Consider the following 12258-nt stretch of genomic DNA (forward strand, 5'->3'; position numbering starts at 1 on the left):
GAGCGGCACAGAACTGGGAAATGGGAGATATTGTTGATTTCTATAGCGCGTTATACGCGTTGAACTTCCATGCAGATGGAGACGATCGTTTGCTTTGGACATCTACAGGGAACAAAAACTTCTCAGTCTGATCCTTCTATAAGGTATTATTGACCCCCCCACCCCCCACCAATGCATTCCCTTGGATGTGCATATGGAGGAGTAATGCCCCCTCCAAAGTGGCCTTCTTTGGTTGGCTAACATCTCATGGGAAAATTTTGACTATCAACAAGTTGAAAGGCGTGGCCTCTACTTAACAAATTGGTGCTTCATGTGCAAACATGACAGTGAATCAGCGGGTCACCTACTTCTTCATTGTGAAGTAGTTAAGGCTTTATGGGATGAAATTTTCACAAGGCTTGGTATGGCATGTTTAATGCCTAGAAGGGTGATAGAGTTATTGGCATGCTGGAGAGGAATCCGGGGCAATAGGCAGATCACGGTTGTTTGGAAGATGGTACCTCTTTGCCTAATGCGGTGCACATAGAATGAGAGGAATAGTCGTTGTTTCGAGGACAAGGAGTGCACACCGGAAGGATTTAAGGACTTCTTGAATCATACCTTGCTACTTTGGGCTTCTTCTATTGTATTGAACGAAACATCTTTTAACGACTTCTATGCTGCTTTTCGCAGCACTTAGCTTGTAATTACCTTTCTTTGTTTACTCCTTGAGTACTCAGGCTCTGCCTATTTACGTGGATTAATAACATCATTTCTTACTTATAAAAAAAAAGTATCCAACAGAGTAAACCACTAAAAACAATAAAAACAAACTTACCATAATTGTTTGAGGACCTCTCCAGCATGAACCTGCAACTAACCAGAACAGCATAGATAACCGCTGTGGCACCTTCATCATACATTGCAGCAGCAACAGTCTACGCCAAAAGAACTAAAATGAGCCAAGTCAATATTACAATTTTAACATAAGTAATATACAGACAATTACATACTGAGTTCTCTGAAATAAATGCCAAAATTCGAAATGTTGTTGTCAACTGTGCCACAGAAGAGTCACGAAGCATAACACCGTCAAAAGACTTCTCAGAAATATATTTTCCAAGAGTCTCCATAGCATTGACATCAAATCCGCTGGAAGAATCTCCAACAGCATTCTCACCATCAGCCAAATCTGACACAAGAACGGTGATTGAAGTTAAGGGGGCATGGGCATCTCCTCCAGAAGCTAATACAGCAGCATACCGAAGAAGACCAGCCGCCCCATTCTTATGATAAACAACACCAGCATCTATCAATTCCAACAGCCGTGTAGGAGCATCTTTTCTATTTGACCCTGGAGAAGAGGAAAGTAGAGCCCTATGGATCTCTAAAGCATGTCCAATCCAAGAACATAGAGACAATGCCGTTGAATCAGTAACAATGACTTCAAGAATCTCAGCAGCAGAGTGAGAAATTGCAAGATTTAGGGGTACAGCACCTGGATATCCAATATTCCATTGTCATTTCAACAAGTTTGAACATCCCAAGGGAAAGTGTTTTATACTAGATTTGTTTTCTCATTCAGTTTTTTTAATACAATAACTTGTTTTATTTTAATTTCAAACCATTAACCAGACAAAGCTTTAAAAAAAAACTACTCGAACGAATGAAAAACTGACTGATTGACCAACAGTAATTTCAAATATCTATAACAGCATTAACCTATCAAAAAGAAACCTCATTAGATGAATTATGCATGTTGAACTCAATTTTTATGACACCAGCACACAACTTGTGCATTGGCTATAGTTGTTTGAGATGTTAACTGAGTTTACACTCGTCCAACAGAACACATTAATTTGATAAATTTAATCAATCAAAATTTACTCTTCAATTCATTTGACTGATCTATACTTAAGTTTTCTATGTACTTAAAACATTAATATTCTTTTACCAGTGATCGAAAAAATTTGTACAAAAATAATGCAGAAGGCATAGCCTAGGTAGACAGGAAACTTAATTGCGACTTGGTATATAACACTGTATTCATAGAGTGGTTGAACTTGCTAGAAAAAAATTCTTACTATTAACTAATTTTCCCAATTAACTTGCTTTACAACTTATTGGTCCTTTCAAGAGAAAAGTATGCCTTACTAGTACTTTCTCTTATTTCAAGATTAAAGCCGGAAAAAGAGAGAGAGAGAGAGAGAGAGAGAGAGAGTAAGCAGAGTAAATGGACTACCACTAATCTTGGCATCTGGCTCCAATTCCTTGACAGAATGTAGTGCTTCAATTAAAACTGAAACAGCCTACAAAAGTGATAATTATAAAGCGTTACGGAATATTACTAAAGTGTGTAGCCATCTAACAAGATTCTCTGCAATGAAAAACATGTTTACATACAATTGAAAATAATGTTGTGATAACTGGTTCAAGAGCATTATCAACTATTTACCTAGATAAATTGCACCAGTGTTGAGAGGGTTATTGCTAACTAAATATTCCACCTAGATTATGTGTCAAAGCCTCAAAGAAATCATAGCAAAGACCTGGGTTTGAATCCCTTCTTAAAGACAACTCACTAACATCTAATCTTTTACTAGCACCCAAAAATTATATCACATCAAACAAATTAAAACCTATGTCATCTGATATGATACACCTAAAGTATTTAGAAAATTTGATAAATATATCTCAGCACAAGGGATGTATCTGGCAAATCAATCACAATACAATCATCAAATAACCCTGAAAATATTATATGATGCTAGTTCATCTCTTGTACTGTGGTGACTGCATCAATGGAACTAAAGTAAGACTTCTAAATGCCACACTGAATAACTTAAGATAGCATGCTCATCTCTACCTCTGGAAAATATCCAAGAGCCAGCAGAGCCTGGCGTCCACAGTCAGACCTGCAAATCATTTAAAGAAATCCAAGTCAAACCATTAAAGTGGTTTAAAAATTGAAAATTTACAAAGGAGAGAATCTGTCTTACCTAGATAGGCCACAAAGTTCCCACAAAAGCCATAAAAATTCTTCTGAGTGTGGAGTTGATGTAAGCAAACGATCTATGGCATTAACCTGCACCAAAGCATTAAAAATCCACTATACTTAGCAACAATCCTGTAATAGAATCAGAAAAAACAAGAAACAGAACTGAGAAATTGTAGGTTTAATCAAGAATTGAACTAACCACCCTCAAATGCACCCCGACAATCATGCCAACTTCCCGAGGGCTGCAAAAGAAACCCTTGGATATTAAAACAGATGCATACCGAAGGGGAAGAAACTCTTCCTTATTCAAGTCATCCCCACCCCGTAGGGCATTAATTATTGTAGCTGAAAGTTCAGGATGATTTAGCAGAAATATTAAGCCTGAAAAATAAAAACACATAATTAGAAACACAAAAGTTGTAAGTCAGATTAATAAATATAACACGTACACTAACAAAACCTGAGCGACAAAATAGAAGTGAAAAGATTATGGCCTCAATTGACGATGCAATATCCACAAATACGTCCATGGCAGGTCCAACTTCAGACCGCAATACTGATGATGACAACAAAGCAGCTGACAAAGGGAGAAATCCCCTTTCCTGCTTCCACAAAAACATGCTAAATACTTAGTATCACCAAGAATTTCTCATGGCCATTTAAAGATATAATTGATTGCACGTCAAAATTTCACTCACAAATTGGAGAATAAAGGTTCCATCAATCAATAACAAATTGAAATTTATAAAAACAACTTTTCTCCTGAATAGGGGTTCTCTTGTATACTTCTTGTGTAGTAGAGAGTTAAGAAGGCTATCCTCCATTAATTTGACTGCTGGAGTGCGAGTTGTAGTAGAGCTAAAGGGAGGATTGATTGAGAGCTTATCAAGGCCACACCGTGAAGTGTTCTGTGCTTGATCAAGGGTGTCCTCAGTTCTAATTTTGCTTTGTGTAAGGAGTTTGTGGTGCTTTTCTGGGCCTTATAGGAGTTCATTACATAGCTTGTGGTGTTTGGTGTTGTATAATCTCTGCAGGGGTAGTTGGTTTTGTGGGATGGGACATGGTGGGTTTAGGGCATAGTTTGGTGGTTTTTTCTTTCCCTTTTGATAAGGTAGTTTTCTTGTACACTTCCTGTGTACTCGGGCATACCATTTGGTTTCAAATAAATTTCAAAAACTTATCAAAAAAATATATTATACATATATCCACACATTTAAGTTCGCTCACACTTGTACATACACAAATACACACGTACAATCATGCATTCATAAGTAGATGCATATCCAAGATCTGCTTGAGATGAAGAACTAGTACACTGATATACCTTGATAAGTTCTAGCAAATGCGAGTCAATATCTGAAACTGAAAAACAACAATTTGACGAAGCAATCAGGCTATTGGTTGCTTTATACGACAATAATCCTTCTGTTTGACCAAGAATCAGTGATCTGCTTGCACAAGCCACTGGAGAGGGGTCTTCATTTAGGCCATGTGAATTTATCAACTTCTGCATTTTTTTATAAGTAATTAATCAGCATCTGCATTAATAATTTTCAATAAATGTAAACAAGAATTGAATTTTGAAATGCAAAGGTACTGACTACTGCATGTCTCAGATACTAACAGAAACAAATGCAATAAAACATTCCAACTGACCAGGAGCCTCTTAAGTTCAGATTTAGCACTGATAAGCATGTTCAAGGTATCTCTTGTAACCCTACCAACAGCTGAGAGACCTTCCAAAACAGACAGAACTGCACACTGGAAAAGAGAAATTACCTCAAGATACCAATAAATAAGTTATGTAGACACACCGCCAAAAACACAAGCTCACAAAACTCAAAGCATACCTCATATCTCGAAGCAACTTCATAAAATCGTAAACGGTGGAGGACATAAGTTGCAAGAGAAGCAACATCGTGACGCGGTTTTTGCAACAACAACAACTTCAACAATTGACTATAACCTTCACTAATACCAGATGGGATATTTTCATCTTCCCGAGGCCACCAACCAAAAAATCCCTCGCATCCAATTGAAAACTGAGTAGCCCGCTCGACAACACCTAGTAGTAGCAACGTGATGGTGACGGAATTTGGCTTGTCATTGCCAAAAATGTGAACAATATGCTCCAATCCCCCACTATTTACAAAGTGAAAGCAGCTCTCTCTACTGGAGCACAAGAAGAGAGCCACACTCAACCCCAGAAGTACATTTTCTTTCTGGATTCAAGATAAGAGATCAGAACAGATAGGATTAAATATCAGAACAAATCGATAGAGAGGAGAGAGAGGGAGGTAGAGAGTGTGTGTTCTTTATCCTTTTTCTGGTTCTATTTGTTATGTTAATTAGATGTAACTACATGGTGTAACATATGAGTGAAGAAGAGTGTACTTAAATCACCTGTGAAAGATCATGATGTCCAAAATTTGCGGAGTTGCTGCTAAAATTGAAGTACTTGCTGTACAAATCCACCAACTCTTTGGAATTAACCAAATCAGCCTCAAAATCAGCAAAAGTGCATCCAGCCAACAAGTCAACAGATCCATTCCCCGTTTCCTGTTGCACTTTATAGAGCTCAAGAAGCTCTCCACTGGCCTCACCAATAAGGCTGAGCAACTCCTTAAAATTTGTTGATTTGGCCCTTGTAATATTTTTGGCATTGTTTGCAGCATCATGCAACTCACATGTAACATAAGAAGAGGCTGCTGAAACCAAAGTGTTTACAACTGTATGTACTGCATCCCCAAGTGTCGACAACCTCAAAATCTTAAACAACAGCTGTATAAATTGCTTGAGCTCAATCGATATATCCAATGGAGCAACTGGAATGGACAAAGCATTCAAAGAGTATATGGGTTCCTCAATTGTCAGGTTAGTTGAGTGCAATGCCAGCGGGAGATCTTCCAGCTTTCCCTCAGCAGAGCTAACTAAATTTCTCAGCGAGTTATCATCGAATTCTATATTGAACTGCCCCAGATCCTCCGCTGTATTTCCATATATAACCAAACTTAGACTGCGGTAGCTGCCCCTTACAACCAGATGATTAGTTACAACAGCCTGACAAAATAATTGACTGCTTCAATATACAACTAAATCCACCCAAACAACCTTCAGAGTATATGCTCTAAAAAACAATCGAGATGAATCAAAATCATAGATGAACAAGGTGATAGATCATCTGACTTGAATGCCCAAATTGAACCTTATTTGAAGTAAGCCCCAAAGACTAATCCACAAGAAATTGATTCTCAGAAGGACAGAATCTTATCACACTCATACCACAATGAATTTCTTCTATTCATTTCTCAAGGAGTACAATCCACAATAAATAGATCTCACAAGCACAGGAAATCCTATCACATGCATACCTCAACGAAGTTCTTCAATTAACTTCTTGAGGCAAACAACTTGTGTACATCTTTTACTGACCTTATCACTATATATGTTCTTTTGATCAACAGCCAGCTACCAACATTTCTCTCAACAATAGTGAAGTAAATGAAAAAATAATACATTGATCACAACATACACCTCGGGCCAGCAAGCTTTGTGCAGGCCCTTTGAAAAAAAAGTTGGACCAAAAAAATCCACCTTTATGGTGAGTCCCACCTTTTTTCAAAAGGATTGTGCAGGACTTGCATGCCCAAGTCCTGCACAAATCATTTTCCACTTTATAAACATCCATGTCTGCACAAAATTCATATTTTTGGGGAGAACATTTATGAAAAAAACTGTCAAAAGAAACACTACTCAAGCAAGTGGCCAACCTCAATCTAGATTTAATTATACAATAATTATTAAGTTCTCACATGGTGGTGAGTATTTAAACGTTAGAATGCTGATAAATTTAAATTTTCATAAAGGAACTTACTACACATGAAGGACCAGTCATCCCTTAGAATTCCTCACAAAACTCCTCAATATTAGATTTATGCACACTCAGGCAGTCTCCGTACCTTTTCTCCATCATGTAAAAGTAACCCATTGAAGGACATTACAAGTGTGTGTAGTTAACAAGCAGATAGAAAACATATCTCAGAGTTAAATAGCACAACAGCAAGGTTTCAACTAAATTGGCAATTGAAGCAGTGCAAGGAGAACGTCGGTTTGATTACCTCCACTTCCAGCACATTTGATGAAGAATGAGAATACAGAAAAGGCAGGCAGAGGCGCCGAAACCTTGTCTCCGCCTCGCACTTAACAAACACTTCCAAAGCAAATGAAGGAGGTGAAGTAGCCCTGAAACAGATATGATTAATAGTCAGTATTAAAAAAATCTCTATTATATATCATCCAATAATAGCATGGCACGAGTTTCACTTGTCAATTCAACCAAATATTCCCAAGTTTTTAAGCAAAATTTCATATGATCAGACATTGAAAATCACCAAATAGTCTAGACCAACCCGCCCATGTGACAATTTATTAATGGCGGAACACAACCTGAGCATTTTTTCGGAAAACATATAAAACTAGTACTTCTTATTCCAACAAATTATGGTACCACTACGTTAACATAATCCCATTGAGATTTATATTTCAAAAATAATACATGCTTGTTAGTTTCAATCAAGTTCATCTTAGTTTAACTGATAAATGGGACCGTTAAATATTAAAAGAAGCTACAAGCGCCACACACCCGAGAAGCGTTACTGCTTGAGCTGCTGAAGAAGCATTTTGTTCGAGGAACTCACACGCAGTTATTACGACGGGTTCAGAAAACAATACCTGGGTAAGAATAACGCATTAGTAAAAGGCAGCATTCAACTAATGATATGCTCAACAGCTTAGTAAAACTGAGCGTATTGAGTACTTTCCTATGCACAGTGGTTCGCTAGATAGCAATTTAAGCATAGGCCGCAGTTTGACATAAGCTAAACATGGTAAGAAATTCAAAAATAAATCAACGAAGTTGCTACACATAATTTGAAAAAATAAAAAGAAAAAAAAAATCGAATCAGAAGAACTGCGTCATAAATTATAATGTAAGAATATAACGCTACGAAATTCGGAGAAAGCTGGAGTGGGTTACCTCGTCAACGTACTCGTCGAGATGTGGATGGTTGAAGGTCTGGGCAAACAAGACGTAGGGTTCGGGTCGACCCATTTGGTTTTTGCGGGTCTTGTAATATGATTCTTCAATGGAAAGAATGGGGGTTGAGACACTTGGATTGGAATCCTAGGGTTTTGGGCGTTTCCGGTTTCACTCTGGATATCATGTTTTACATGTTGATTTGTCACCGACTCGGAAGGAAAAAGGAGAAAGTGGGATTCTCGAAGAGGGAAAAGAGTCTGTAACTTTCACCGAGTTTATAATTAATTATAGGACCCTTTTTGCGGCCTATAAAATGCAAACTTTATTTTTTAATCGCAACTTCATAGACCATAAAAACTCCTAACAGACGTCTAAATAATTATATTTCTATTGTTTCAAATGTTATAAACTATTATTTTTTAATGAAATAAAGAGATCACGTCAATCATACAATTTTTTTTTGTAAATAAATGTTGAACTTGAGTCTTAAATATTATGTCTTTTTATTCTGTACTCTTATTTTGACTGTTTATATATTTAATTTTTAAAAAAAAATTAATAATTAAAAAAGTAATTATTAATATATTGATTTTTTTATTTTTAAAAAATATTTAAATATATTTTAAAAAATATTTAAAATAGAATGTAAAAAAAAAAACCTACAATGCCCAGGCAGCATAATGGCACCGCTCAAGCAGGAAACGTTGCCTTAATAGATCCGTTTTGGAAATATATTATGTAGGCTTATAAGTTTCTTTACCGACTTGTTAAGGCAAAGTCATGTTCAAACTTATCGATTGATCTTACGACACACTAGTCTCTATAACTAAATTTCATTGAAATGATCTCGAAACATGAGCAATCATTTTAGTAGTTTTAATTCAATTAAAAAAATAGAAAATGTTTGGTCTACAAAAGATCATTATAAAAAATTATCTTATCAAACAACGTGAATTCTGTGATACATTAATTGTAAATTAACTTTGGCATGCAATATCAAGTTATTTCAGTTTAAATAATATATTATAATTATCTAGGTATATTTATCACTTTTCAACAAAAATAATTATTAGTGATCAAAATTTATCCAATTTACAACATGAATTCACCCATTCAACTAAATATAATATTTATATAATGTCAATCGAACGAAAAAAGTGTTGCATGTCAAACGAAAAAGTGTTGCCATCAAAATATAATCAGTAGATTGTACACTTTTCACTGCATATATCTCAAAACTAAGCATAGTTCTGTCTTCGAAATAAGGCAATCGAGCAATGAAGGTATAATTCTACTATAATACAAAGCAATTGATCCATTCTTACACCAATCAATAATTGAATATTGTCTTTCAACGACTGATAAAAACACATTGGAAGAAAGATTGAATATTTTGGATAGAGTAATGCTATTATACCCCTTAATTTATATCATTCATTTTGTCTTCTTAATGTGGCAATGTGGTGCCACTTGACTTATTCAAAATTTTTTAAAAAAATAAAAAAATATATATTCAAAATAAAATAGCTCGCAAAAATACAACAAAATAAAGACTAAAAACCTAGATTTCTTATACTCTTTTTATGTTCGTGTTTTTAGTTTTTTTTTTCCAACATGCCACGTCAATGAAGTATAGTAAGAGGTATAAATCATGAGACATTATAACATTTTCCTTTCTAATTATGTGCACAACTTGTCAATCAGATGGAAACAAGGATATGATTCGATTTAAAAGGAATGAATTAATCTTCATAGCAGCCACTGTTTGGCTGCATCCATTGCACACCTGACGTGTAGACTAGAACACACTGAATCGGTTTGCTCCGTGCACTCAGCCCTCATTCCCTTATTCAACCATTTCACCCCAAGAGCTCAAAGCCCCCCAACCCCAAGCGAACCTCGGAGCCCCCTCGACCCCAAGCCCTTAAAGCCCTAAGCCCGAACCTCATAGCCATCGAAGCCAACACAACCACCGACCTCAGCCCTCCCCACCACGACCCCACCATGACCTCAATCTCGGTTCCCTAGCCCTCGGTGCCATTTCAATCCACCAAAGAGTCGTCAGGCGTATCTCAGTCCACTAATGAGCCCTCAGTCCCATCTCTGTCCACCAACGAAGCCCTCAGTCCCATCTCAATACACTGAAGTCGCCCTCAGTCCACCAACAAAGGTTTATCATACTTTTTTTTTTCCCTCTATTTGCTTCTAGTCTAACCATCATATTTGGTGAAGCTTTTTTGTTGTGAAGATTGATGAGTGTCTCTATCATGGATTTCTTTTTAGTTTTATGCATTATTCTTTAACGTGAGTTAATATGGGCACGTCGCAGATTTACTTGAGGTTTGTTCTTGCTGTCGGAATTCCTTGCTTACCCTTGTATACTGGATATCTGACTTCTGATATGGACTAGAGAAGACCGAGTAAAAGATGACTGAAATTGAAGGGGGAGGCAAGTAGAGCCACACGTATCAGGATTTGCATTTTTTTTTTAGTTTTATCTTCTTTTTCCCATTTCTCGTTTTTCAAGTATGACTATAATTTTGTTGAGATTTTTGTTTGAAATTCGTCTCTGACCCCATGTAGATCATTCTATTCTCACATTACCAATCATTATATTTGAAAATGAAGGGAAATAACCTAACATATACCTTCAAAATTTGAAGGTGTTGACTAACTTTGGAGAGGCTCGATAAGAAAGGTGTAGCATCTTGAGTCAAATTTTAGTCTTGGACGTGCATCTAGAGGAAATATTTTCAAATTTCCAAATGTTTTTCATCAATTTTCATTTGCATAATGTTAATTGATCCGTTGAATCAGCTCGCGGGGAGTGGCTGCGCTAGGCGAACGTAGGAGTGTCGTGGGATTTGCCTTGAGGAAGCCATCTTGAGTTGGTATTGGGAAGACCTTTCCGATGCGGGTTGGTTGAGAGGAAGGAGGGTGGGTTTCGCGGGACTCAAGTTTGGTTTCCTCCGTTCAACGAGCTGGTGATGCTGGGCTAGGCAGATGGAGGAGCGCCACTCGGTCGCATTGATGAGAGAGAGACGGCATCCCTGGGAGGCACTAGGTAAAGGATGCTAAAGCGGGTTGGTGTTGAGGGAGGAGGGTGGTCTAGCGGGATGATTTCAAATAAGGATGAAAAACTGTAACGAATTTTCAAATGGAGTCAAAATGCACATTTTGAAAGAGAAAAAAAAAACAGAAGTAGCCACGTAGTGTGTGCAATGTATGCACTGCTACAATGAATGCTTTGTAGCACATCTAGAGAGGAATACATCCATAAACGGGTATTCAGTATCATTCATTCCCAATTTTGTGGTCTCCCCCTATAAATCTTTGTGGACTTTGAATGGTGTGATTGAGAAAATTGATAAGAGGTTGGTGTGATTGAGAAAATTGATAAGAGGTTGGTGTGATGGAAAATAATTTATTTGTCTAAATGGGAAAGAATTATGCTGATAAAAAAGTATGTTGTCTAATATTCGAATGTATTTTTTTTTATCATTTTTTCATTTGCCTGTTGAGATGACTAATAGAATCGAGAGAATCTTGCGTACTTTTTTGTGGGGGCGATCTTGGAAAATATAGAAAGTTTCATTTAGTAAGTTAGGATAAAACTTGTTCATCGATTGATTGTGGAGGTTTGAGGATTCGAAATTGAGACTTTTCAACAAAGCTCTCGTTGGGAAATGGTTTTGGAGGAATCATTTAAGGTGTGTTGGATTGTTAAAATCAACTGAAATCGTCTTGACTCATCTAAAACCAATTACTGATGGAATTTACTACTTTTTCAAATTCTCATTAAAAATATTAAACTCATATCAACCTACTTCTTACATTCAAACACATATCTCAATTTATTTACATTCAAACACATCTCAATGAGACTCACAAAATATTACTATTCATATATCAACTCAAATTATCATATATCACTTCAGCATTCAAACGTAGCCTTAGAGATAGATGCATTATAGATGAATATTATTGATGTTAAAAATAGAAGGCCTTAGGGGAGTTGGTGTATCGAAGTAAGAATTGTATATAGTGTGAGTTTGTGGAAATCTATTCAAAATGGTTGATGGCTTCTTTCAACAATGTTTTGTTTAAAGGCAGGGGGAGGTGATAGGATCATGTTAACTTGATCTTTAGTGTGGGGACTTGGCTCTTAAGAATGCTTTCCCTTGTCTCTTTAAGATTGCAATGGACTAATAAACTACTGTGGCTGATTTTGTGACTTTTTCTA

The 12258-nt window shown here is 36.6% G+C and overlaps 1 protein-coding gene across 3 annotated transcripts in view; it reads right to left on the bottom strand.

Annotated features, from left to right (window-relative positions):
- LOC121268441 (protein virilizer homolog) overlaps positions 1-8282 on the bottom strand; it is a 29945-nt gene extending 21663 nt beyond the window's left edge. The window contains exons 1-14 of one of the 3 annotated variants that reach the window (XR_005941160.1): positions 8013-8282; positions 7620-7708; positions 7096-7219; positions 5381-6037; positions 4828-5199; positions 4634-4738; positions 4302-4484; positions 3438-3579; positions 3177-3358; positions 2979-3064; positions 2846-2894; positions 2222-2288; positions 993-1477; positions 818-917 (exon numbers count right to left, since the gene is read on the bottom strand). Coding sequence is in view for 2 of the 3 variants with exons in the window: in XM_041172720.1 (XP_041028654.1) it covers positions 818-917; positions 993-1477; positions 2222-2288; positions 2846-2894; positions 2979-3064; positions 3177-3358; positions 3438-3579; positions 4302-4484; positions 4634-4738; positions 4828-5199; positions 5381-6037; positions 7096-7219; positions 7620-7708; positions 8013-8087 (2716 nt within the window). In the remaining variant the exon portion in view is untranslated. Of the gene's footprint in view, positions 1-817; positions 918-992; positions 1478-2221; positions 2289-2845; positions 2895-2978; positions 3065-3176; positions 3359-3437; positions 3580-4301; positions 4485-4633; positions 4739-4827; positions 5200-5380; positions 6038-6851; positions 6888-7095; positions 7220-7619; positions 7709-8012 lie in introns of those variants that run through there. The other 2 variants (XM_041172720.1, XM_041172721.1) reach the window with 2 other exon arrangements.
- Between the last annotated feature and the right edge of the window lie 3976 nt (positions 8283-12258).

Source organism: Juglans microcarpa x Juglans regia, chromosome 5S, assembly GCF_004785595.1.
Source record: "Juglans microcarpa x Juglans regia isolate MS1-56 chromosome 5S, Jm3101_v1.0, whole genome shotgun sequence".
Taxonomy (NCBI): domain Eukaryota; kingdom Viridiplantae; phylum Streptophyta; class Magnoliopsida; order Fagales; family Juglandaceae; genus Juglans; species Juglans microcarpa x Juglans regia.